Source organism: Leptonotus elevatus, chromosome 17 (genome assembly GCF_054856555.1).
Source record: "Leptonotus elevatus isolate MCC_2025b chromosome 17, RoL_Lele_1.0, whole genome shotgun sequence".
Taxonomy (NCBI): Eukaryota; Metazoa; Chordata; class Actinopteri; order Syngnathiformes; family Syngnathidae; genus Leptonotus; species Leptonotus elevatus.
Window position 1 is genome coordinate 6425097 of NC_141255.1, and position 26886 is coordinate 6451982.

The 26886-nt window shown below is 41.3% G+C and overlaps 1 protein-coding gene across 1 annotated transcript; it reads right to left on the minus strand.

The window, feature by feature from the left end:
- Window positions 1-45: 45 nt before the first annotated feature.
- Window positions 46-26032, minus strand: rbpjb (recombination signal binding protein for immunoglobulin kappa J region b). The gene is made up of 11 exons (XM_086058963.1): window positions 25785-26032; window positions 8285-8323; window positions 6092-6187; window positions 5323-5488; window positions 4953-5127; window positions 3160-3297; window positions 2963-3075; window positions 2756-2896; window positions 2389-2544; window positions 2157-2260; window positions 46-877 (listed from the first exon to the last, which is right to left on the minus strand). The coding sequence occupies exons 1-11, from the start codon at window positions 25802-25804 to the stop codon at window positions 562-564; spliced, it is 1464 nt and encodes a 487-aa protein (XP_085915089.1). The 5' UTR covers window positions 25805-26032; the 3' UTR covers window positions 46-561.
- Between the last annotated feature and the right edge of the window lie 854 nt (window positions 26033-26886).

A 26886-nucleotide genomic window follows, 5' to 3' on the forward strand; every position in this document is an offset into this window, starting at 1 on the left:
TCACTTTTCGATTTCCCCCCTACAACAGAAGAGGGAAAAATAAGGGCAGGTGTTTGGGGAGCACAACTTTATAGGAAGAATACAAACTATTTGGTAACAAAATGTTTAATAAAGGTATGGAGAAAAGTGTACCTTTGCTAAAGCTTATACAAATTCCTTGGTCCATTTAAACTACGTTAACATCAACGTCCCTTTGCGTCCTGGCGCCGCCTCCGACATACATCCCCAAAGCGCAGCTAACGCAACAGGAATACTTGGGATTGGGAAGCATTTGGAGGGCAGTGCAAAACGGGAGCAAGAACCGGGAAACGGCCACGTTCTCGACCAACAGGACCGGTGCCGGACAGGCGGCAAGGGGAGAGCACATTCCACCCCGTCTTGTAACGGGGCGTCTTTGTGACATCACTCCTTCAGATTTTCCCCGCGGATCTTCCTTTGTCCTGAACATTTGTCATTTCACCATTTAACCTCAATTGAAACGCAGAACATTTTTTTGTGTATTTTGTTGAACTATTCCGAACTGTTCTCAACCTTGCGGTAACTTAACTTGTGGATTGAGCCTTAGGAGACCACGGCGGCGGCGGCCGCCGCCGAGGACGTAACGCCCGTCCCGGGGCCATACACGCCCCCCCCCGCCTCCGGCCCACCGCTATTGCTCAGCAGGCCCGAATTGCTGGCCCGCAGGATGGCGCCGGCGGCGTTGCAGTGTGGCCGTGGCCCTGGCTCCGGAGTGTAGGTGAAGGTTAGCGAGGTGGAGTAGATGAGGCCGTCTTCCCTTACCAGTGTGACGGGCACCTGGACGGGCTGCCGCACCCAGCGCCAGCCTTCGCGGAAGGCCGAAATGTCGGGCACTACACAAAGCATGCTCTCTGCACACCTGCAGACAAGACAAAAAAAGAAGTCAGAGATGTACCGACCACTCTTTTCTCTTTCGACTCATCTTTAAATAGAAATGCCATTTATCCATTCCAGCCTCCCCCCCAAAAAATATATAATAATTGCAAAACAAAACAAAACAAGACAAGACAAATAGAAATGAAACAATTCTAACACATTTTTTTCTTCAGACATTGTGCGTTCTCGGCCCCTTGAGGGCAGTATAATACAAACAAATGGATATGCGGCACATTGAATTGGCCTCAGCTACTCAGTCAGGCTTAGTATTATCAGTCGTTCTTCAAAGGGGATAAAGAATATATACCTGATTACTATTATATTATCTGCCTACATGTGATGCCACTGTTTATATTCAAATATCCGCTGCTTAAAAGGTTATGAAACTGCAACACTGATGCAATCCGTTCACCCATCTATGGTGTTTCCCATTATGTGTTAGCATTTTGCTAACAAATGCTGGATTTCTTTTTTTGCAGAGCATGTCTACGTGTGTTGTACGTACGTATGTTGAGAAAGTCACCAATATATCATGGAAATGTGGTTTATGCTGATACATTTTTAGGTGGTTTTACATTAATATAAATGTTGATTTTTATTCTCTCAGTCTTTGCTTTGCTGCTGGTACACACACTAAATTCCACTCCGTTTAAAATGTGTGTTTCAATAAGTTGAATGTGTTTTAAAAGTCGTGGTGCTCCAATCGATTGGCCACCAACTCTGATTGGCCAATTTCCGTGGAAAAGTACATGAGTGGCATATGTCAATCAAGGCCTTTTATTGCCTGCAGCCAACTAGAGACCAGACTGTTGCAAATTCCCCCTTTTCCGTAACACAGCACATTATAGATCAAACCAGTAACGAAGTCATATTTTTTGTGTGCATTTTCTGCATTGTCAATTTTAAATATTGTCCTGTATTTGTGTAATAAAGGGATAGGAATTTGGATAGAATCAATTAAACAAAAAATATAACTGACAAATTATTTTTAAAAAATGGTTAGTGAGCAAAATGAAAATGTGCAGCTAATCTATGTGATCAGTATGGAACACAGTATTGGCCGATGTCACTCATGGAAGATTGTATCAGATTCTGTAGCGTAAAACCCTGATCGGAACACCCCAACGGTTTAAAGCATGTGGAAAAGGTAAAAGTATAAAGTAAAGGTTTTTTTACGCGGTCACAATAAGACAAATATTTATTGTGAGTGTGCCTGGAATGTAAAGGAAAAAAATAGATGGAATGATGATGCAAAGGCACACCTGTACATAGTCTCGGCCTCGACATCTCCGAACCACACTCGCAGAATCGGGGTGAAGTTCTGCCCAGTTAGCTCCAGCATGGCGACATCTCCGCCGCCGTTGAGCTGCATGCAGACAAACATGATTATTTTTATATATATATATATATATATATATATAAATAGTAATACATAATTTCATTATTTTTATGACTAAGATGTTTATAAAGCATGTTTGTGTCAATAAAAATAACCTGTAGGCTCTCGACCACAGGCACAGGGGTGACAGGCGACTGGACGGGGCCCATGCCCTCGTAGAAAGTGTACTCGGCCTTGTCCGTGCTGATGATTGTCCAGGAGGCGCCGTCGTTGATCATCTCCTTATTTGGTTCCTTTGGGCACGGTGTGGCCTGGAAAACAGGACGGCGATAGACAAGAGAAGACAAATGACAGGAAATTGTACCCACTTTAATTGAGTGGTGATGCTGTGCATTGGAGATTGTGTTTCATTCGTCTATGTTGTGGCATTTGTCCCTATTCAAATAAACATGAGATGAAAGGAAATGAAATAGTTCCCTCGGGCTTCGTCACCAGCCAGCACACCAAGGCATAAGCACCCACTTGAAACTGGATGATCCTTTCTTGTGAGAGGCACAGGTACATGCGCTCGGTGTCCTTCAAGTAGAAGGCACACTTGTGGAGTTGGGACACCGGGTCGTCGGCGTCCAGCAGCGCAGTCTGCTTGTCCACCTTACGAATGATCTGACGAGAGGCGGAAAGGAGAGTTAAGGAGGGTAAAGGAAAGGAAGACGTGACATTCTCGCGTACCAGTCTGGGCAATGCCATGCCGGTGACTGAACACACAAGCTTGACCGTTTGGCCGTAGTGGATATAACCATCTCTCACAGTGAACTCTTCCCCCTCTGACTCCTCGTCATCCACTGAAACACAAAAATGAGCGCTCCATTTTTAACACGGCACAGTGCGCGTGAGCACTCAGTGGGCTTTTGGGGGTGGGGTCTTACATAAGTGGATGAAGAAGGCTCCCCACTGCTGGGAGCTGGCATGGAAGTTGCCCCCCTCTACGTGGAGATAGCGTGTACTGACTGTTTGGGAGCGTAGGCGATTGAACAGCGCCACCTTGGTGCCCGATGCGATGCATACTAGAGAAAGAGAGTAAATCACGGCCACCGAGCATGAGCAAAATGAACAGACCTGTCGTATTTGTTGCATTAATTTCGCAAAAACTGAATTACATTAATCATGAATTATGAAACTTAAAACATGGGAATGAATTACTTGAGCAAAACAAACATGTTTAAGTACAAGGGTGGGTTTTACATCACCGTTTGCAGGTCCAATTTAGCACTTTGCACCTCATTGCACTGAGAATCAAATGCCAAGACAACCGTCAAAAGAAAGTAGAAGAAGAAGAAAAAGAAAATGAACGCCCACCGAGACTTTGCTGGGCCCACGTCACCTACCGCGGGTAGTCAGAGGTCGAGGGATGCTCTGTGCTCGAGTGAGTCCTAGTTTGTATTTTTAAAATAAAGGATTTTACAAATATATTTATCCTATTTATTATATGAAATGTTGCGTAATTAAAATTAAATATGAGAATAAATTATTACTTCATCTAAACATCTATTTTATTTTAATAAATTATATATAAATTAATTCAAATTCAGAGTTGAAGATTTAATTTTTTCAATTTAAAAAATCTAACATTTTATGTTGAGTAATTAATCAAAAATAAAATGTAGAAAATTGATACCTGTGCAAAACACTTTTGCATATATATTCAACGTTTTAGACTTTATTCAACTATTAAATTGTATTTTTCAAATTCAAATATTAAGAATATATATAAATATATAATTTAAATATTACATTAAACCAAAATTAAATTATTAAGTCTAGTTCACAAAAGCATAACAACTAAAAATAAGTGAGAATTAATTATTTGTATTCTTAAAATAACTATTTTGCAAACACATATGTTAATTTATTATAATTTTATCGACTATAAAAACTGCAATACATAAAAACTAAAATTAATTATTGTGTTATTAATATAAACAATAGATATTTATATAAGACTTTCATTTGTATTAAATAATTGGTGTTCAATTAATCAATTATTAAATAACATTAAATTAAAATTGCGAAATAGCATTAAACATGCTGTGTTCTATTGAATAATTGCATGACTAATTATAATACAGTGTTCCCTCGTTTTCTGCTCGGGTTAGGTTTAAAAAAATACCCGCAATAAATTAAATCAGCAAAGTAGTTGGCTTTATGTTTTACGTTTATTATAAATGTTTTAAGGCTCTAAAACCCCTCACCACAGTTTATACACTTTTTGCATCGAGGCATTTACATTTTCTCACATTTCTCTCTTGTTAAAACATTCTCAATGTTCAGAACTTCATAAATTTTATAAAAAAGATACATTACTGTAAAAAAAAAATGCATGCAAAATTGCACACACACAAAAATCAGCGAAACAGCAAGACCGCGAAAAGTGAACTGCGTTATAGCGAGGGAACACTGTATGTAATATATATTTTCGACATGCATACATGAAAAAAAATCGAATCTACAAAATGGCCTGGTCCATCTGTGCCTTTTAAAAATCCAAAGTGGCCCTTAAGCGCCTAAGTTTACCAACCTCTGGGTTACATCATGACCCCCAGAAGAAGCGACCCCTGCTTCCACAGCAGCTGTGTTAACAGTGAGATAAGCGTGGAGAAAATAGTCTGTGAACACTGCAGGTGCCCTGCTTGTGACATAACCAAGTGACTGCACTACTTACAGTCGGCGTTTTTCAGGGACTGTTTCTTTTTGGAGGGCTTGGAGATGACCTTGATCCTCTTGCTGAGGAAGACACCGATGTCGGTGTTGTTGCTGTAGAACATCTTGACAGACAACATGAAGTGCTTTCTCTTGTCGGAGTCCGATATGTACAAGGTTTTGGCTGTGCAATAGTTCTGGGGACGGGACATGCAGGAGGACAAGATGAATCACATGAGAGTGGAACATGGGAAATGTGCAGTTGTACTTATACTTGTGAGTTTAATTCATTCCATGACCAAGCTGCTAACTAACTTCTTTTATCCGCCCCAGTTCACGAGCGCCATACCTAAGTCAAGGTACCACTGCAATGGGGTAGGTGACCGTCATACCTTCCCCTCTAAGTTAAGCTGCTGCATTTCCTGGTCGCTGTTGCCGATGCCGATAAAGGCGCATGGCTGCGACTCCTGCTCGGAGCAGCCATCCCGCTCCATCTGCTCCTTCTTTTTCTTCCAGCCGCCGCCCATCAGGTACACACACGGGGGAGGGCAGAAGAACCTGGACACACGTACAATCAGTTAAGCCCTTACACAAATAGCAAAGGCCAAAAACGGTGCTTTCAGGCATTCCGTGTTTTCTATTTTGTCAGTCACATAAAACAACTTGAGTGGCACCAGGCATTAAAGTAAACAAGAAATTGAAGAAAACAAGGTGAACACAATTTAGTTCCATGACTGTCTATAGTAACAATAATTGTGATGCTGTCCCGGATTAAAAAAAACAAGCTTGACACGCTTGCCTTGTGGCACCCTTTGCCTCCAGCAGAGGGAGGCCAAGCACCGACAGTGAGGCAAGAAACAAACCCCCTCCATTTCATAAACAAGTGACGCTTTACAATCCAGGACTCATTGGACTCATTTTGGATTTTTCAAAATACTTTTGAACACTTTTTTTTAAAAATACTTTTCATGTACATCAGCTGTGTGCTTCACTGGTCATAAATCACCTTCCAGAAGCTGAACCTCTGAACCCAAATTCGGACTCTCCTGAGGCCGTCTCCGCGGTTGATTTACAGGGCGACAACCTGATGATTGGGCCAAGAAAAGCAGGGCCGCTACGAGCCCGGGACAGTTGCAAAAAAGGCGAGGTGCGACAGTTCACCTTTTCTCGTTGCCGTAGGATTTCTGTGCAACCTTGGCATGCAGGATCATCACGGTTTGGTCCCCTCGCTCCTTCAGGTAAATCCTCATGGCTTCTCTGGAATGAAAACACAGGGAAGACAGAAGAGGGGAATGGAGTGGCATATTTAAGGGTTAAACTAACAATTCAGGGAAATCTGAAAAATGTCTGTTTGTGGGTGGTGGGGGGGGGGGTCTACTATTTGCGGTGGTAACCCCTGCGAAGCGTCACTGTACAAAGCAACATGTGTGCGTATTGTACACTCAAGTTGACCCCCTTTTAACGCCTCCTCAGCCAAAAAAAGCAACGCTAGCTCCCTCCAGCTGGGTCCATTCGAGGATGGAGATGGGGTGTGGGGGTGCACTGAGCTGAACCGTTGATGACCGGCTGGGAAGGGGGGGGGGGGGGGACGAACTGACGAGCGCATGGCCGGCAACGCGCCCCTCGCTCAGGCACAGATGTCAGTGACACCTGACACGCTCGCGCTTCCCACTCTGCCTCGCAACACCACGCCGCACGCTCGGGTTAGATGGGGCCTTTGTTATGGTAACCAAGAGGCCCCTCACAGTGCGTGTGTGAGTGGGAGGGGCAGTTTGGAAAGAGGGGGACTGCTGAAGGAGATTAAGGTTGATCTAGTTCAAAATGGATCAGGAAATTTACAGCTGGCTAACAAGGCAATTACATTACAGTTCCTCGGTAAGTGTGCTCATAGTGTTGATTAGGGTTCACCAATACAAGTATCAGAGCTGATACTGTATTTTTGCTCATATTTGAGCTTGAAAAATAGCAGGTGGAGTCAGAGCTACGTCAGCCAATTTTATTTTATAACTTCTGGTATTTTCAAGAAGCAGTATTGTAGTAGTTAACATTAAGTAGTTAAGACCAAAGTGACATGACATCCATATTCCTACTGTTATAAAGATCCACCAAACTACATTATTTAATTTCTAAACTTTTGAAAACCGCTTCTCGGCAAAATTCACATCAGGTCTTTGATACATGAAAGGAAATGTCATGGTTCATCTGCTTGTATTTGTCATCATTTTCCCTGGCCACCAGACATCAAGTCATAAAGTTGACCGCTAAAGAAACAGTATGTGATTGCTTGTGTTCTTCTAACTCTGCCGCCTGGCTACAGTAATGTTTTTAGTGTAAGTGGGAGGGGGTGGCAGGTAATTCTGACAAATAAATGAATTGATAAAATTGATTAATTGCCCAGGCCTTCCCTTTGGTGTCGCTTTACAAATGCCACTGAATATTTAATATTGTTGTTATTAGCTCATCAGATTTTTGTTACACAGCTAAACATTAACCACATGTAAAGTGATCCTGATAATGGCCATAAGTGCTACAAAAATTGGGTCCAGCTTCATTTCATTGAAATAATCTAATGTTAGGTAAAGCCCAACTCCGGGGGCCCGTTCCAGACGCAACAGCGCGGTCTTTCTATTACGCAATTAAGCTTTCACTCATAGCAGGTTTTTATATATTTCTGTCAGCCGCCATGCCATTTTTAGTGCCGACATCCACCTTGCTGTACCCTGTAAAAACATTTGAATGGATTCAAAGCCTTGCATGCGGCAGCAATCATGGGAAACCGTATACACCGCCACGAGACGGCCCCGGCGGAGGCTCTGTCATCTTTACAAGTGGCCAAGTGCTGTTCATACGCAGAGTTCTAATCAAATTCCCGTGTGAAAAAAAAGAAAAGATGTGCTGTTATTTCAAATGTGAAAGGCTGAAACTGTGTCACAGTACACACTGAAATAGACATCCAGGTAAGATTAATGGATTTACCACTGGTGCCTCATTTTCAGTCAGGCGACAGTAACGGGCAGCTAAAACACTGAGTCCTAAGAGGGCTTTTTAGGGGAAGCCCTGTCAGGATTGGAAACACAATGCCCGACATTTGCACAGCCAGTGAGCCTGCACGTGCACGCACACACATAGTGTACACCTTACAGCCTCTCTCTTTCTCATACCCATACATACACAATACACGCACGGACACACAATACAGTCCCTCTTCCTGACATGTACATGCACAAACTAACACACACACCTTAGTCTCATACATACAATATGTCTGTCACAAACACACACAAACGCCAAGTAAATAGTAAAATACAAAATATACACCAAACGAGTGTGTGTGTGTGTGTGTGTGTGTCTCACCTGGTAAGGCGCTGTGGCTGGGGGCGCTCCCCGAACTTCCTGAAGCGAGAAGACACAAAACACAATGGCGGGCTGATATTAGAAATCATGATGGCAATAGAGCATGCTTAAAGTTCGGATTTACTGCACTTGCATGACACAAATAACATTATGTTTGCTCATGACAATACTTTTGTCTTTGACAAGACTCTGCTCAAGTGCGCGAGTCACTACATTGTTAATGTAGCAATTGTGGACAATCACAAATATCAAATATCCATTGGTTAGGAATCTTGGTAAAGAGAAAAAGACTCAGAGGAAAGATAAGAAAGCCACGATTGGTCGGAATCCCTGCAAAATGGGGGCGATCGATAAGGTTCCCACAGTGAAGCGCGGATGTCTTTGCAAGCTAATGGATTCCGGAGGAGGGGGATGGAGGAATGGGATACTGCAGCGGAGAAGGCGGTTACAGGAAGTCAAGAAGTGGACGCAGGAATCTTTTAACCTGTCTTTTCAAGTAGCGATACATCTCCGCCTGTTATGATCTCATACAGGCACTCCCAAAGCGAGAGATAAGACAGCAAACAGCAAAAAACAAAAACAAAACCTGATTGCCAACTCCCACCGAAAGGACTATGCCATAAACTCCTTGTATTACTTAAACGTACTTCCTTGACAACAACCATTGTACTAATTTCCTATTTAGCCATAGTTTTGGTAGCATGTTGTGGCAATTACACGGCATTTCAAAAAGAGCGCAAAACCTGAAAATAGGTACTCCGCTTAAGACGATCCAACACAGGAAACCACAATAGGCAGAGTTGCAAATGTGCTGCAACTGCACTTTTTCTAGGTATAAACCTCAGCCCGGTTTGGCCCAGTGCTGTTTGTTACCTCTGTAAATATTCTTATTAGTTTACATGACAAGATCTGTATTTGCTGGAGGTCAGCCCTCCTCCATGTGCCACCTTTACAGATGCAGCCAAAAACAAAACGATGACTGAATCGTTATTGAAACCCTGAGTGCTTTTGGGCTGCCTGAGAATTCTCAGTCTAATGAAAAAATAAACACAAAATCAACAGACACACTTCATGTCTGAGTCAGAACACGGGACCAACAAGAGGGTGACAGACAGGTCGTTTTGACTGTAACATAATCCAATCTGCAACTGCCACATTTTAGATGGTTTACTAATGCACTACCGATCCAATCATAAGGATTAGCTGCACTTTTTCAATCTTAGAGCTGTTCATCAAGAGTTACTTTCATAATTGATTAATCTGTCCTTTGATTAGTTGATTAATCCGATTTTTTTTTAAATCCATCAAATTGAAATTGACTGTAGAAAATGCCAAACATATATTATGAACATTATGTTCAATTGTCCTGTGTTTGACGTGTGATTGTTATGTACAGCATTTTGTTTCAGCTTTGTTTTTAAAAGCTTTATGAATTTTTTTAGTTGAGTTGAATTTATATCCTGGATTTGTTTGTTGGCATGCTTGAAAACTATCCCCAAGGATTACCAGAGGTTCACTGTACAATCATACATTTTCCTACACAAACAGAAAAAGGTGCACTGATCTGAGGTTAGATGGGGATAATAAAGTTTGCGTTTAACAAGAGCGATGACACTGGTAAACTGTCATGATCTGGAGTATAGCAACGTTTTTATCCTAAAGACTGTTGAGGCTCACAGAATGAAGAGGATTGTGGCCTGTAAGAAAGTGTCTGGTTTCCTCGCCTGAGGGCTGATAGCAGATGCTCGTAGTGGTGGCACACCTCATTATCAACATGCCTCTTCTGTCTCGTGATAGCCACGGGACAATTTGGTGACACCAACCACATATGAAAATCTAACAAAAAGATCTGATTCTAATCTGGCCGGTACATTGCTAATTTTGGACGACATGTGGCGAAGCAGTTTAATTATACTGGCAGACATGATGAAGGCGCAGAAGCGAATGGATAGAGGTTTTTCTTCAAGCGCACCAGGGTGAAAAACAGGTCTCGCCACGCTAAATGTTCAAGAATCTTGGGAAATTCTAGCCCGTGAGCAATCAGCTGATGAATACCTGCATACTGATGTCACATGGCTCGCATAACAAAGAATCAAGGCATTTAAAAAAAATACTCCAGCAGACTCACTTCCTTGGCAATGACGAGCCATGCTGTGAGTGGCCAATAACTAGCGTAAAAAATGGTCCAATAATTAGTACACCTTGTCCAAACTAGTATGAAAATTCAAGTTATGCACTAGCAGAACGACTGTCTTACTAGCAACCTCCCGTATGAGACTTATGTGCACTATTTAAGCAGAGCAATTATATTTTCCTAGTGAGGCAGAAGTGTACACAAGTTGACAAGCGCATGCTACTAGTACTAATCATGGAATAAAATTATATTAACACCTAGCACTTCATTAGTAGTGCTATTAGCAAGCACAAGTAGAAAGTCAAGGGCACACTAGTAAAACGACTGATAGAATAACAATTAACTACTAGTAAGGCAAAACTGTGGACTAGTTGACACCTACATGCTACGAGTATTATTGTTAGTAGGGTGCAAATTTTCTTACTAGTGTGGACAATTATTATATTGGCAATTATTATATTACTCAGCGCACTACAAGGATATAATGGAAAAAATCCCAAAAAGCTCTGCAATATTAAGCACACATCTTTTGACCACATACTTAATCATCAAGAGGAAAAAAATGTCAAGGTGAGGGCAGCCAAGTTGGGACACTAAACTTGTATCCGAAGCAAAAGGGTTCGATGAGAGGAATGAGAATTCCAGAACTTGGAAAGACTGTGACCGGGACAACGGTAGAGTGTGCCCGGGCTGGTGCCGCGCTTGGCATGGCAATCCGGCGTGTGCCCTCAGTGCGCGCCCACCCATGCAGCAGCTAGAGCAGCACACCTACAGAAAATATTTTACAATCTTGCCTCTTTGCCAGCCATTCATAAACAGGAGAGTGGAAACGAGGATGTCAACACTGCAAGGAAAACGAGTCTTAATTGATTTGAACATTAGGCGTGCTCACAGTACACTCAAGAATTGAATAACAACACTCACGTGGCATTGAAACTGTTATTGCAGTGGATAAGGAGACTCGCACACGCTGTATACTAAATGGCCCATTCAAACAGATCTTGTTTTGGCTGAAAAAGTAGCATTGTACTCGAGTGCTACTCATTGTTAGAAGATTACAGTTCATTACGAGTACATTAAGAACGCCTGCTATAAGAGAAAGTCTGCGATAGACACCTTTTTTTTTGGGGTAGTACAACTGCCTAACATTCTTTAAACACACTGGAAACATGTTTGACCACACACAAAAAACTGTAAGCAAAAAAAAGTATAGAAAATACTGTACGTGCATGTGATATCACCAAATCAACCACCGAATCAATCACTTGAGTGCAAGCTGTGCTCCTGTGTGAGTGTGCTCATTCTGTCTATGTGTTTTACAGTAGTGCATTGGTAACTATGGCTCTCCTTTCCCATATGTGACGGCATTACGAAAAGGATATTAAAAAAAATTTAAACATGTGGAAAGTAGCACTAAGGAACTTGCTGACTGCTTTATAGCATACGTCAAATTCCCCTATCCCCATTTGCTACAAAGACGGAAGTCAATTTGAATGTCGACACACGATAACTGCTTTCCTGGCAGAAGCTGCAAAACAATTGAAAAGTTTTGTCTGAGGAGACAAAAGAGAAAAAAAAAAGGCAATCTACCCGGATAAAAGAACAGTCAAGTATCAACATTGGCCCGGCTTTCACTCACTGGCGTGAGCTCAAAGTCAATGCAATGTGCTTGTCCTCATGGGAAATGTGGTCTTCCTTCAGACATAACACTACCACTTTTGTCCAAATGGGGCCGCCATAATCAACATAAACTGAAAGTTCTTTAGTGTCACTTTAAGCAACGAACTTATCGAAATTAATAAATCGAAAGTAAACAAATTAATAAATAGAATACAGATATTCTGCACGTTCTGGACTACAAAATGCTACTTTTTTTCCCCGCGCTTTGAACCCTGCGGTTTAAATGTGACATCGTATATTCATGAAATCTATTGCTTCATGATAGCAATAGATTTACTTACAGATAGTCTCATCACATCTGACCAATGAAATTACATGTCACAATGGACCATTTAAACTGTCAAGTCCACCCTCATACTGAATATTCATATCAAGTAATTTGCGTAATTCAGTGAGAGGCTTATATGATGTAACCTTTTACCAAAACTTTGCAAATATCCCATGTTATAACGTGGAGGTCCGCGGGTAATAAGGTCAAGCGGCCAAAATATGAACATATTGGTTTTTATTATGGCATAATTTAGCTGTTGCAGCTTTAAATCAGGTGCACTTTGTACTCCGGCAAATTACGGTATATTACTAAAAAAAGAAGAAGCCTATCAACCAACTGACCAAAAGAGGTTATTGTTGTTGTTTTTCAAAATGGCCGCTTTTGCGATTTCAAAATTGCCTTCTACTACAATGCAATGCCGATTTAAATTGGGACTGACGTTTAGTATCAAAAAGGGACCAAATTAACCAAAGACCAAATGGTCAAGTAAACTAGAGAATGAGTATTCAAGAACAAAGTAACACAGAAGCAGCAGAAGTTTTTCCCCAACTTTACAGCCTCTATAAATGAGGCTGGAAAAAAATGACAGCAGCAGAGGAAGGAGATGATGATATCAGATGACGACGAGCCTTGATGAGGATCCAAATGGGGAGTTAAGTGTCGCACGAGCAGACGCGCTTAGCCGAGCACGTTCAATGACTGCTGATGAGCTGTCTGACCCTTCTGGCTAACTGAGTGCAGATGGCCGAGGTCTGGAAACTGGCCTGAGATGCCTCGCTTGGTGGCTAAAACCAAGGGCAGGGACTCAGCTTGTGTTAGTGCGTGCGTGTGTGTGTGTATGCAGTTGGGTGGGTCACAGTCTGCACTTACACTTGCACACAAGGCACCAGCTCCATCTGGCTTTGACATGGGAGACCTTAATGACAGAGGCAAAAAAGCCAAAGAAAGGCCTCCCCCATTATCCCTCCCCCTTATTTTCCTTCTCTCTAACGCTCTCCCTCTTGACCGCACTCTCCATATGGTCTCCGGACCGACTTTTGAAGAAGTCCTCTTGGCCTGGCACACGGTCAATGTGGCACCAACCGGACACATTAACAGCACACTGCAGCGCAGAGGCCGGAATAGACTAATAATATTACAAAGTGGAGCCATGAAGTTTCCAATGGGTGCTGGACTACCCCCTAGTCTTGGAGAAGATGCTTTTAGTGAAGCAGCATCTGGATAAATCAAAACACACATACACGTGTCAAGAACTGTCAGAAAATGTCACTTCACTTCTAAATAATTCTGCCACATCCTTGAGAGGTTGTTGTAACCAATCAGAAACATGAAGTAACTTCCACAAACAGCTCAACAAAAAAACAAGACAAAATCATGTTATAGTAATGTGACTGAGCACAAAGTTCATCGTAACAGATGTCCCATACATACACATACTCTGTTCGAGCGTGAGGTGCCTAAACTTGTCTCACTTCCACCATGTTGGCATTTCTTTCCCTCAATCAACATTTTACTGTTCTCCTGGCATACAATAAATGTCTGAACAGTGAAACAGGGAAAGTAGTTGCTATAAAACCCAGATTTTACGCAATGTAGCGTGGATTTCTATGGTGTCACGGTAGATTAACTTCACTATAGCATTCTGAGTCACTTCAACTGTGTTACAACCAGTAATGCAGCATTTTTAGCTCAGACCACCGATGACATTCCAAACCTGTAAAAGACAAATTGAACGGCAAACACGATGATCTTGTAAAAGGGGAAAAAGTGTGGCCAGAAAGAGAGGTTGTGGTTTAAGGGTTGAGATGGGTCATGTGTTTGGGGGACGGGAGGCGCTGTCAAGAAAAAGCGGGGGGGGGGGGGGGGGGGTGAAGCACAGAGGCCTTGAACCCTGAATGAACCACACTTTTCCCGCTTCTCACTCGCGGCTGAGCTGATGACTCATTGCTGGAACCAGAGCGCACCCGGGGGGACACCTCGCCGGGAGAGAAAATCGACCGCAGCAACACCGTTTCGCTGGTAGCTTGGCTCCGGGAAAAGATTCTGCAAGACCACGGGCAGTGCTACAAGGATCCCAGCCGGGGCTTTGGGCTGGCTAATGGATGACTGAAACATGTTGCAGTGGCCGCAAGCTATTGACACTCCTATCTTTTAATGAAAAAAACCCACAGAGCAGAGCAGAGTACATCAAAGTGCAGAAATAATTCTACATTCCAAGAAATCTCCTCAGTTGATCATCTGGGAAGTTTGCCATCAATTATTGATGCATTATTAGTCAAAGTGAAATACCCCAAGTGCCTATATTTTCATGGTACTCAAGTAAACATTAACTGCCTTGTTTGTACGAAAGGTGAAAAAAGATCAAGGCACTCGTAAAAATGAGCAGCCTCAGACTCAGGCCTCAACCTCTTCACATTCAAACTACAGCCACATGCAGTCGTTAACCTTTTCAAAACTAGAATATTGGCAATATTTGGGTATTGAAATACCATGTAAACACGCAAAACCCCAAATATTTGTGTGTGTGTGTTTTGTGGCTGCAATGAGCTTTTTGCATTAAGTGGGGTCACACACAAAAAAATAATTGCACCGGGGGCCTATCAACATGATGTTACACCTCTGGAGCCCGCCTACAGTATTCCATCTGTCACAACGCTATGCCAAAGGAACACAAGACGGGACCGGCAAATTTGTTGAAGAGAAAACGTGCACACCACTGACCTAAATGACGGATGAAAAAGATCTTCATTTTCAAAATCTGTTTGTTTTTTTAAGTTTTGTCATCATCCGCAGAATTTGAAAAAAGTTAAGATGTCTGTTTTGTCTATTGAATAAAGTATAGATAGACGCCTGTTCTCAAATGTAGAAAGTAAAATTAAAATGTCATCAGAAAAATAAATATTCAAGTACATAACAGATAGTTAACTAACTGTATTAAATGTAACAGGTGGCGAAATTGAAGCCATTGGTCACCCTACCGATGACAAATGATTGTGTTTTCAGCCTGAAATGGGAAGAGAACAGAAATCTGGACTGAGCAGCTTGATGCCTTTGTAGGACACGGCCCTTTGGGCTCAACCGAGTCGGAACTTCTCCCTCGTAATGAGTGAGTGCGGTGGCCTCCGCTGCATCGCTCGCTAAAACATCACAAGCGCCATCTGCAAATCTGCTCGGACTTAATTACAATGTATACGCAGTTATTTTTTTCCCTGACATATTGTACGCCTGACAACAAATGTCACCGCTGAGCCTGTAATGTAACACAGTATCCCAAACCACCATGTGCCATTTGGTACCGGGCCACAGAAAGATTGCACACACACAAAAAAATATTAATCATCGAATGCACTAAAGTCAAGATTCAATTTATATTTTGATTTCTAAATTCTATGCTGGTGAAAATACTGCTTTGCGTGAAACTGGACTGCTAATGTAACAAGCCGAATACCTGTAGATTATCAGACACGCTTGTAAAGTCTGTGTGAAACATACACTGAGCAGCATGTTAGCAAAGATACTCACGCCTGTGAAAGCAGCTGGCTCGTTATAACATGGTGCCAGATTCTTATGAAAGAGTTCATGCATTTCCGACATTTGAATAACCATCTATGGAACTTAAGCGGGCGTCGATATTACAAAGACTTTTGCAGACATCGCAACACAAATCTGTGTGTGTATGTGTGTCTACGTTCACTGTTGTCTGGTTTCAGCGTTGCCGTCAAGGTGTTCTTGCAAATTGTTTCCCTTCAACAAGCCATCTTTCCTGAACAGTCACTTCAGTCGTTATGAAAACGAGTTCACCGGGCCAATCGGCGGAACGAGAACTTGTGTTGTTATCTGCTGGCAAAGTACTGCAATGTCCTCATGCATATTTTCAAAAAGGCAAATTTTTCGGTCGAACAAGTGTACTTATTTAGGTATTTTGCGGCTGCATTTTGACAGCTTAGCAATTAGTATAGCTTTGATGTCTTTTAACCAAACCTCGTGATGGTGATGCTTCCAGAAATGCAGCATTTTTGCTGCCATGGAGGCGATGATTAGTGACTTAGGATATGTAGATACCGAATGCAAAGCGAACTTTTGCTCGTAAATTAGCGGAGGTTCCATAGATTAGTGTGAAACAGGCATTCTCCAGTACAAATAGCGGAAAAAAGCGAGGTGATGTGTGAAGAACGACTTAAACACTTTATTTGACTCTCTAGTAGGGCTGGCCTTACATTTGAAGCATTTCTGTCACACTGAACAGTGAGCAGGAAGAGAGATACAAAGACTTAATCAAAATACATTACTGCTAATGGTCGGGTCCAAATTTCTTTGGACAAATTTATACTGTACCTTATATTGAATACAACATTTATACCGCACCCCCCTACAATGTACTGTTTCCATTAGGTGCACTGACCGATGCACATGCAACTTTTAACATGCCCGACATAAATCACACCTGAGACCTTGTAAAACTAATGAGTCAGGGGAGGCAAAATAGCTAATAAGGCATAATTTGGATGTTATCTACTTAGGGGTGTACTAACTTTTGTTGCCAGCGGTTTAGACATTAAGGGCTGTGTGTTGAGTTACTTCGAGGGCACACGCGTGTATGTGCAGACATTGTCTTAGGTAAACGTTTTAGAAAGCGCACATAAAACAGATAACCAACGGCCACATGTGTGAGCCTCGTACAAGCAAAGCACATTGTTCTTTTAACCACAATCAATGGAGTGTCCCGCAAAATGACAGCCACGGCCGTTACTTCATTGTGATTGTAGGCGAGTGCCAGAAACCTCCTGACGTCAACAGCCACAGGAATGCCACCAGGCGGATTCTTCTGTGAAACAGCGCAGCAGCCTTAGTTAAACAACCGCACAATGCGGCGAAACATTCGGCGATAACAGTGCACCTTTCCTGGAAACGAAACGTGCCTTCCTCACTGCTGTTTTCCTTGACTCTTTTCCTGACAAATGAGAACTCCCTGTTGTGCTCCCGTCTTTTCTTTATGGAAGAGCGGGAGACGGGTGGGGGGGGGTCATCTCTGGGTAAACGCTCGGTGTGGTGTCCCCACAGGCTGACTTGCAAAATTCATGATACAAGTTACTCTACAAGGAGCAAAGGAAACAATGTTCTCTGGCTATTAGCAACAACCTTTTACATTTGCACAACACGGTAATGTTGCTGTAGCTGGTGGTCAAAGCCATACCTCTCATTGTGGTTCAGTGTAGTAATGCACCGAATATTCGGCCACCGAAAATTGTAAATGTATAATAAATTTAAAGCCGAAAGAATATGGCCGAAATAGGAAGTTGCAAGCAAAAAAACGCTGCAAGCAAGCGTCTGTTTGAATTAAACAGCGAACGCAGGGTGAGTGTCCGCTTTGCCTCGCAAAAAAAGCTTTTCACCGTGTGAGTTTGCACCGGTCGGTCGCAGCAGCTCCCGAGGTCATTACGCACACCGGAGGAAAGGGGCGTCGCTTGTAGTACAACATTTAAGTTGGTCGAAAAAAGACAGAACTGCCGTGTACTGCAGTACAGGTGAGCCACTCTCCTGCAGCCCCCCCCCCAACCCCACACCTTTTTTTTTTATAAGAGCCCCTCAAATGCTTCCACTTCTTCAGCGGCATCCCGGTGGCCGTGCTAAATACTTTAGCTAATACTAGCACTATTGCTATCAACAGTTTTAAACACGGAAACATTTAACGCAATCTCCGGGTGGCTGTTTCATTATTAATGGGTATTCTGGGTATTTTTCATTATTAATAAATAAATAAAACTGTTTCTTCATTTATTTAAAACAAAACAAAACACTTTTACCCATTAAATTTAGATTTTAAGGGCATTATAAGTGCAATATAACTTAAGGCTGGATATCTTGTCATTTTATACATGGAGTATGTATAAAATAAAAATGTATCCTGCCTTATAATGCACTTAAAGTTGTGATCCTAAATACTAACGGCCATATTAGACATTATGATTAGATTTATTTATTTTTGCGAGCAAAAGCATTTTTTTAAATAAAAGAAGTTATATTTGTCTTTTTTTTCTGATCCGAAAAACGGTCCGATCTGTGACTAAAATCCATGATCCAATCCGAACCGTGATTTTTGGGATCCGTTGCACCACTACTGTACACTGTAATTACTTACTATATAATGTAAAGGGCCCTGCAGCGAATAGCAAAAATCCCTCAGTAACTGAAACTGAAAAGGTTTCTAATTGTGTATTCTGTATAGATGCCAGATCATCAAAGCCTGCTTTTGAAATGATATTCATCAATTTACTTCAATATTGTTCTTTGGCAAGATCATGCCAATTGTATACTTGCAGTGCTCAGGCTTGAGCATAAAAACTGTGCCGAGATGAATGCAAATGCCGAACCATGAATATGTAGGGATTCACTGTACTGTAAAAAAAACAAAAAAAACAACCAACGCTAAAAAATCCACCTAGTAGCAGTGGCGCAAACCATGAACCGCGGTATACACTTCACATGCATGACACAGGGACAAATATAATGAGAAGTGACACAACAACAATCCAGTTTACTGCTTGCCACTCCATTCTTATCCAACACTGTGATAGCGGCAGTAGCAGCTCGCCGTGGGAGGTGCAGTCGATTGGGGCTTTCCCGACACTGGAGATTCTGTGTTTCCTTTAGGGGGGTGCTTTTTTTTTCTCCGCGTGCCATGGCAGAAAGGGTTTTATTGCACTTTGGTGGCGAGCATGTGCTGCAGAGCATCTTTAATATCAATTGGTGATTATATTCAAACATGAAACACAACATCACTTCAGAACATAAGGCTGGGTACACACATAGACATTGCCGATTATTTTTATCATTCAAAATTGGCTGTGTTGTGAACAGCACGCTTCTCCGTTGGTAGACATTTATTTTCACTTTACACAGACCTACGGTAAGTATAAAATTTAATTATTTTCACAAAATCTATTTTCCTTTCACTTACAGAAAAACAAATGCAATTATTCCATTTTGCTGTTTCCTTCCTCAATTTGCTTCATTTCTTTGGATAGCAAACAAGCTTTAAAAGATTTTTTCCCAACATTAACTTGCATCAACTTCCATTTGTAATTAATTGCCCAGCCCTATCCATGTACTTTCCAAAGACTCATTGGCAATTGTTCTTTTCCACACAAACCAACCAGTCACTTCTGCATGTGGCTGGACAGCATAAATAATCATGACTGAGGACAAAAACCTAACACAGGACAAACATTTTGTCTGTTGGATGAAAATGGACAAATTCCCATCTAGACCAATATATCACTGAAAGTAGCCAAGCACTTCCCCACTAAAGCTGAATGACAGGAAATGCTCGTCATATGGGCAGAAACACTTCGTGTTTTCTGAATGAAACATCCTGAATGTGAGGGGACAGCAGGGACGAAAATCTGCTGACACAGAAGCCACCGTCTCTTGGCAAGTCGTCTCCATAACACCAGCCATGGGAAGCTCTCTCGGAAGAGAACAATTCATGTAAGAAAGACGCCGAGGCACTCCAAACAGAGCGTCAGCGGGGAGGTATCCACCGCCTGTGGCATTAACGCTCGTTCTCTGCTGTGTACTCGACTGCCTTAGCCAACAGCAACACAACCGACAGCACTTTGGCCCCCATCAAACATGACAGCGGGTCTCCTTGCAAAACCACACTGGCCTTAGAATTACATCACAATGTTCCGTCCCATATTGCCAGACGAACGCAGGAGTACCAAGTGAAGAATCAGCTCGGACGGACGCATCTCAAACTGTGCTTGAGTCAGTAAAACAAACAAAAAATATATACAGTAGTATATTTTTGTCTCTTTGCGTTTGCCATCCTCATGTTCTCCGCTGTTGCATCTGTGACTTTGAATGTGTGTCTTTAAAAGGCAGAGCCTGGCCTAGTGAGTGATGTGTGCATCAGCGAATGAATTTAGTTGGCTGTTGTTAGCTCGGGTTAGCATTACCGTTTGTTCAATAAAGCCATTGAATAACTTCAAATACAACCTACGCCGTCTGATAAATGTGTTCAGTACTGGAGAACCTGGAGATATTGCCTCGTGCTCCCCACATTGATTACTCAGAACCACTGCAAGATATCCAGGCAGGGTGCGCGCTCCCACATTGGCGCAGCCAATTAGTCTGTCAAAATTGCACTGGGGGAATATCGCTATACCAGGCATAAGTCCGTACGGTACGAAAAACAAAACAAGATCAGGATCTTAAGAACACTTGGGTTCACGATCCTATTGTATTAAAAAGGTTTTATTCCTAAAATACACTTCTATATTTATGATGTGGGTCACTGCAAAATTATGCACAGTTCAAACATTAACACTGTACTTGAATGTAGGAAAATAAAATTGTACTTAAGTAATGATTACACTCTGATGTATTGAGAATATTGAATGAAAATGATATTCCAATAAATGTTTATAAAAAAAAAAAATCCTAAGCATTAAATAACCTGTAAAAAGCGTCTGAGTGTTTTTTTTTTGTAAATACATTAAATATTTTAGAAGGAAAAAAACATGCATAGACAAAGATCAGTTTAGTGCAGAATTGCTGAGGTATTTCGGGAAACACCCTCTCAATTGTCCCGATTTTTGTTGTCGTTTTTTCGTGGGGCTAAAATAGTGACGAGCTGATGCAACCAGTGCACTCATATCTTTCATCTGTGATGATTGTGCGATTTGGCACAGTTGCCACTTTTATTTATTTATAAGAACGTTGTCCGTTTCTACCACTACAAAGTGCAGTTAGCCATCAAGCTATGCCTTGAACCCCCCCCCCCCCCAAAAAAAATCTTCCCAGAAGTGTTGTGTGCTTGTTCGTTGGGCTACAATGTCTCTGCCGTGTGCATGCATGAGGGGTGCACGTATAGTGACATAGCGGCAAAATAGGCGACACTGCCACCACATAAACATGTGATGTCGTGGCTAGCTACACTCAAATGTGGCTCGGAGATTTTTATATTGTTTAGCCATATTGGCTAAAAAGTTTCATGACCCAGCACCAACCCTGCCAGGTGTCCCAAAATGTCCCTGCTACACATTCTAACGAGCTTTGATAGGCTATATTAAATCAGCTAACGCCGATACCTTGGTGCCGATGATTGTTGATGTGCTGTTGTGGTATGCAAGTTCTGCTTTCTACTAAACACACAGCACTTTCCCTTTTGTTTTTAAGTGTGAAATGATCACAAACCATGAACATACACTGTATTTTACGCATTCTTTCTTCCTGGTTAGGCTGCAGAGTTGGCTTCAATGTTTTTTTTGGTAATTGAATTATTTGAGTTATTTGACGAGACGTTGGCACTACCGACAAGTCGCTTTTCTTTTAGGAAATTTGAACATGAAACCCCAGGCATCTGCAGATACGCTATTTCAGTCATATCAAGTAATGGCTACAAGATGAATGACAATTCTCTGTCAATAAATCAACAGTACTGCAGTAGGCGCCGGTGACCCGATGACAAGATGCCAAAATCTGCTCCAGTACTGCCATTTTACACCACTTTCGGCAGGATTGACAAGGGACTCGAGGTGGGGGTTGTCGGGCTTGCATTTAGCTCCGGGCCGAGCCTCTGCCACCATAAAGGTTAGCGCTTCGACATCTGCTGCTCTCTCTGAACCTCTCCTTTCATGAAAAGGAAAGCCGGGAAGAGGAGAGGACTCTGGGGGAATGGACGCACGCACGCTCACACAAAACCGTTGTTGTGTCGCGGCACTCGTTACACACCCGCGTTTCCCAATCAACCGCAGCCAAAGAGCCCAGAAGTGTACACTGATGCAAACAAATACACACTAGAAAAGAGAGGCTTGAGAGCGTGCACACCCTTTTGCAAAACTTGGATGTGGCTGTGGTCAGAATAGGCATGGGTCAATATTAGATCTGGCCTCTCATCAGCCATAATTAAAAACTTGACTTCTTAAAATATACTATCAAACCGGTAATTGGTCCATGCCTAGGTCAGAATTAACACATTAACACAGCACATTCAAACTCATGTTAAATGGGAGTCAGCACACCTGCCACCATTTTATCGTTTCGAAATCGAATCGATATTCTTTTTCAAAGCCCAATATCGATTCATAAAACCATGAATCAATACTTTTAATACGCCCCTCAACATAAATCAATTTGCCTTCTCGCGTCACTGGGAAATGCATTTTACAAAAAAGCCCAGTGTTTTTGCCACTTTACTTACATAGCGCTGTGGTTGTAATCGATTTCACTTATTATTTTGATCAGGTCATGTTCAATAAAACATACATGATTAATGTAACTGTATTGGATTCAATTTTAAATGGAAATATCCATATAAGAGCACGAAGTTTCTACTATTTACAGCATTGGTACTTCTGAGAATGTCTTCCATATAAAATTAAAATTGGTACTGAATGAAATCCTTAACTGAATCAAAAATCAATGTGAATCGAATCGGGGCCTTCTGAATCAAATTGAATTTATTTTGGAAATCTGAATCGATACCCAGCCCTAGTGTTGTGGAATTTTCGGTAGTTAGGCAAGAAGAATAAAACAGTCTGGATGAAAAACATTTTGTCTTTTGGGTTTCTTTCTATTTGAAGTTTCAAATATACACAAGTCTTACAGAGCAGTCTACAAGAAGTGATCTGTACGAGTGTGTGTAGTAAATCATCACGGATAGATTTTTATGCAGCCTGGTTAAGTTTTGGGAGGGTCAGCTAGACAGGAAAGCAAGCAGTCTATTCCGAGCAGGCTTATCAATCAAGGTTACTTTGATATTGCTTTATGTACACGAAGTGAAAAGCTCATTGTTAAAGAAAATACAGGTGTCCACAATACAGTATAAACTTGTGTTAATACATGTTAAATAGTTATTTTCCATAACAGGACAGTAAAGAAAGCCCACACTGGCGAATGCCATGATGCATCTTCTGTGAACATGAGGTTGTGCGCATTATGTCACAAATATGCAACACTACCATAGGAGAGGGGAGGGGTTGGGTAGTTGGGCACAACTTGAGCCACAACCACAACAGATGGACCAACGTGGCATGTCTATTATTATTTGTGGATTTCTTCATTATCTGGTTTATCTGCATGACATCAAATTGGTCGATGATTATCGGCTGATTTCCTTGTTATCTGGTTTATCTGTTTGATGTCAAATTGGTAGATAATTATCAGCCACCGATATCGTGCATCCCTAGAAAAAAATATGTCTATATTCTGCAATATAGCTAGATTTTCTTGAAAAAAATACTTTTATCTTTTTTACTTTATAAGGCACCGGCATTTTTTGATATTCACAAGGTCACCTTCCCCCCCCCCCAAAAAATATCTATGTTGCAATTTCTGTTTAGAAAAAAATATGAAATTTTGTAGGATGTATTCTATTTTCTGATATAATACAACTTTAGTTTCATGATTGTTACATGTTTTTCTTGACAAAAAATATACTTTATTGACATAAGATTGCATTTTTTTGTTTGTTTAAAATATAACCAAATTCTTGTCAGGGTGCCACCCCATATACTGTATGTCTTCTTTTCAATATGGCCCTAATATGCCTTGGTGGTACTTTTTCTACCCTCACCGTAAAGAGAAAAAAACACAGAAAGAGATATCATCTGGACAGGTGGCCCACCACCCAGACCTGACCTCAGTGCCCTCTAACATGCTCCCCCTCCCCCTTTAACTGAAAAAAAACCCCATCCACATATATACACTAACACACACTTTATAGCTTTGTGTATGTACGACATAAAAAAAAACCCCATAAGCACCAGCAACAAGGAAGAATGTGACACTTCAATGACGAATAATTGCATTTTCCATCAATTGATCACAAGTACAAGCTTCCCATTAGAAGACCAATGCTAACATGCTAAAGTACCACTGATGTGTTAACTGGAGGCAATAAGTAAGCAGGCTTTGAGCACAAAATGCAAATTCACAGAGAAAGTTACGCGTGGGCATTTGTCCTTACATGCACTCAGTTATTTGTGTGTGCCAATTTAAAATTTCTATATGGCATATATATGACAAGTTCCACTTCTCAATGTTTGTATGAGACAAGCAGTTAAAGGAACAAACTACATCAGCCCCATGGTGTCATTATGTCATTGCACGCACCATGTGATGTAAAAATACACTATTCTCATAACATTGCTACAAATCTTTCCTTAAAATATAAGACATAATTTCAAAATAATAATAATTTTTTCCTGCCCCAAAAATATTTAGCAATGATTTCTTCTGTTTTCTCCCAAAAAAATTAACTAAACAAAAAACATTCAGGTAATATAGCTACTTTTTCCATAGAAAAAAACAATTCTTGTAAAATTGCAACTTTTTGGCTAACACATTTGTAAGATCCGCGACCCTAGTGAGGACAAGCGGTACAGAAAATGGATGGATGGATGGATGGATGGACATTTGTAAGATTACTAAAAAACAAAACAAAAATCACTAACATAAAATTACCATTTTTGTTTTTAAAACACATTGCTCCATTCTTGTAAGATTGTTAGGTCTGCAAAAATAAATTATTTTTGAAAGAATGCTATTTTTTTTCCATACAAAAAATATAACTATATTAGTAGATTCATTTTTAATATATAGTATGACTATTCATGAAACTGCTACTTTTCTTCTTAATTCTCAGAAAATTGCTACTCATAAAAAAAAACAATTTTAAAAGATTGCTAAAAACTTGATTCTTAGTGATAAGATTATAATTATATTACTGTATTTACTATGTAGTATATTGTGTTTCCCCTCAAAAAATACAACAAAGTTTGTAAGACAGCTACTTTTTACCGGAAAAAAAACAAGATTGTAAGATTATTTGTTTTCTCCGAAAAATACGACTTAATTCTGGCAAAATCACTACATTTTTCCTACAAAAAAAACGGCTATTATTTTTAGATTGTTTTTTTTTTTCGCGGAAAGGAACAACTATATTTTCGGCAGGTTCACAAAGTAGCAACGTGATTAACTCGGATCATGCTAGCCGGCGCCCATTATCGGACAGCTCACTGCCCCCCCATTATCGGACACCTCACTGCCCCCAAGTAGCACTGGTTCCCCGGCTACGTTGCGGGAGTACAAACAAAACAAAGCCGAGGAGAAGCTGTTTTAGCTGGACGCTTTCAAGCGCAAGTACTCGGCGTTTATCTTTATTTTGTTGTTTTTTCAGTAGCTCACTAGCACACATGCTAACAGCTCACGTGAAGCTAGCAAATTGGGGGGAAAAAAAAAAACGTTTTAACACGTTAGAACAAAGACACGACGTTGTGTGGTGAGCGTAGCGGTGGGGAGAATGGCCGCATAGCCGGACGAAAGCAAACAAATATGCGGCGGAGTAACGCTTATTGAGTCGGATTCACTTAAACTCCCAGACATTGCAAGCCCCCGAATCTCAGACTCACCCTGTTACAACAGGCGCCATCTTCCACAAACTCTCACCAAAACTCCAATACTCGCGATATCCTTTTTTTCGCCTTTCACCGCAACCCCGGCAATCCGTCGAGACAACAAGAGGCCGAATGGAGGTGTCGGGACGAGGGAGAAGGGAGAAATGGGGTGGGTTAGGAGACACAAGAGAAGGGGAGGCCACACTTTGGAGAGGGGGGAGCGAGAGTGAGCGAAAAGGGCAGACGCCACAACAACAGGCGTGGGAAACTTCCGAGGTCGCGCGAGAGCTAGAAAAACTCTCACAATAGGCTAGCGCTGAGAGGTCGCGCGCTGTCGCGAGAGTTTGCCGCGATGCTTTTCCCACGTGTGTACCCAGGTTATAAATCATAGTTGATAGGCGCTTTTCCAGACTGGTGTGACTTTTGTTCAGAATAGAGTGATGCCTTGACTGCGTTTATCAAATTTATTTGATGCTTTAAAAAAAAAGAAAAAGAACAATTGTACTGTATTGTAAAATACTGTACTAACATATAAAAATATTCTTTAAAAAAAATACATTAAAAACAAACCTATTTTTCCTAAGACTGCTAATATTGCTCCTAAAAATATATATAACTTTGTTCTTGTAAGGTTGCCACATATGTTCCTGAAAAAAACTACTTTTACTTTTCCCCCTAAAAAAATACGGCTAGTTTGCTAGTTTATCTCATACATTTCTAATATGCCCCCTCTCCTCCGAATACAACTTTATTCTCGCAGATTGCAAAATGGCTGTCTTACAAAGTGAAAGGATGCTCTCTGCTCATTAAAAAGCATTGGACTTTGGATCATTGTAATTTCATTTGGAAGGAGATTGAAATCTCATTTGACTACGATAACAATCTTCCTGGTTTGTGTGCTAGTTACAGGCAAAATCAATACAATACGCTGTTCGTTTTCACTATGTAAAGGAAGTGTTGCGTTGCAGTAACATCACATCAGAAATGTTCAGAATTGTCATAAGGGCTGTGCACGAATCAGTGGGGGCATGGAAAAGTGATCAGCAAATCAAAATCTTTGGACTTGAATCAGAATAAATTTTGCTGCAGGTATTGTCTGATTTAAGGGCAACTCAGT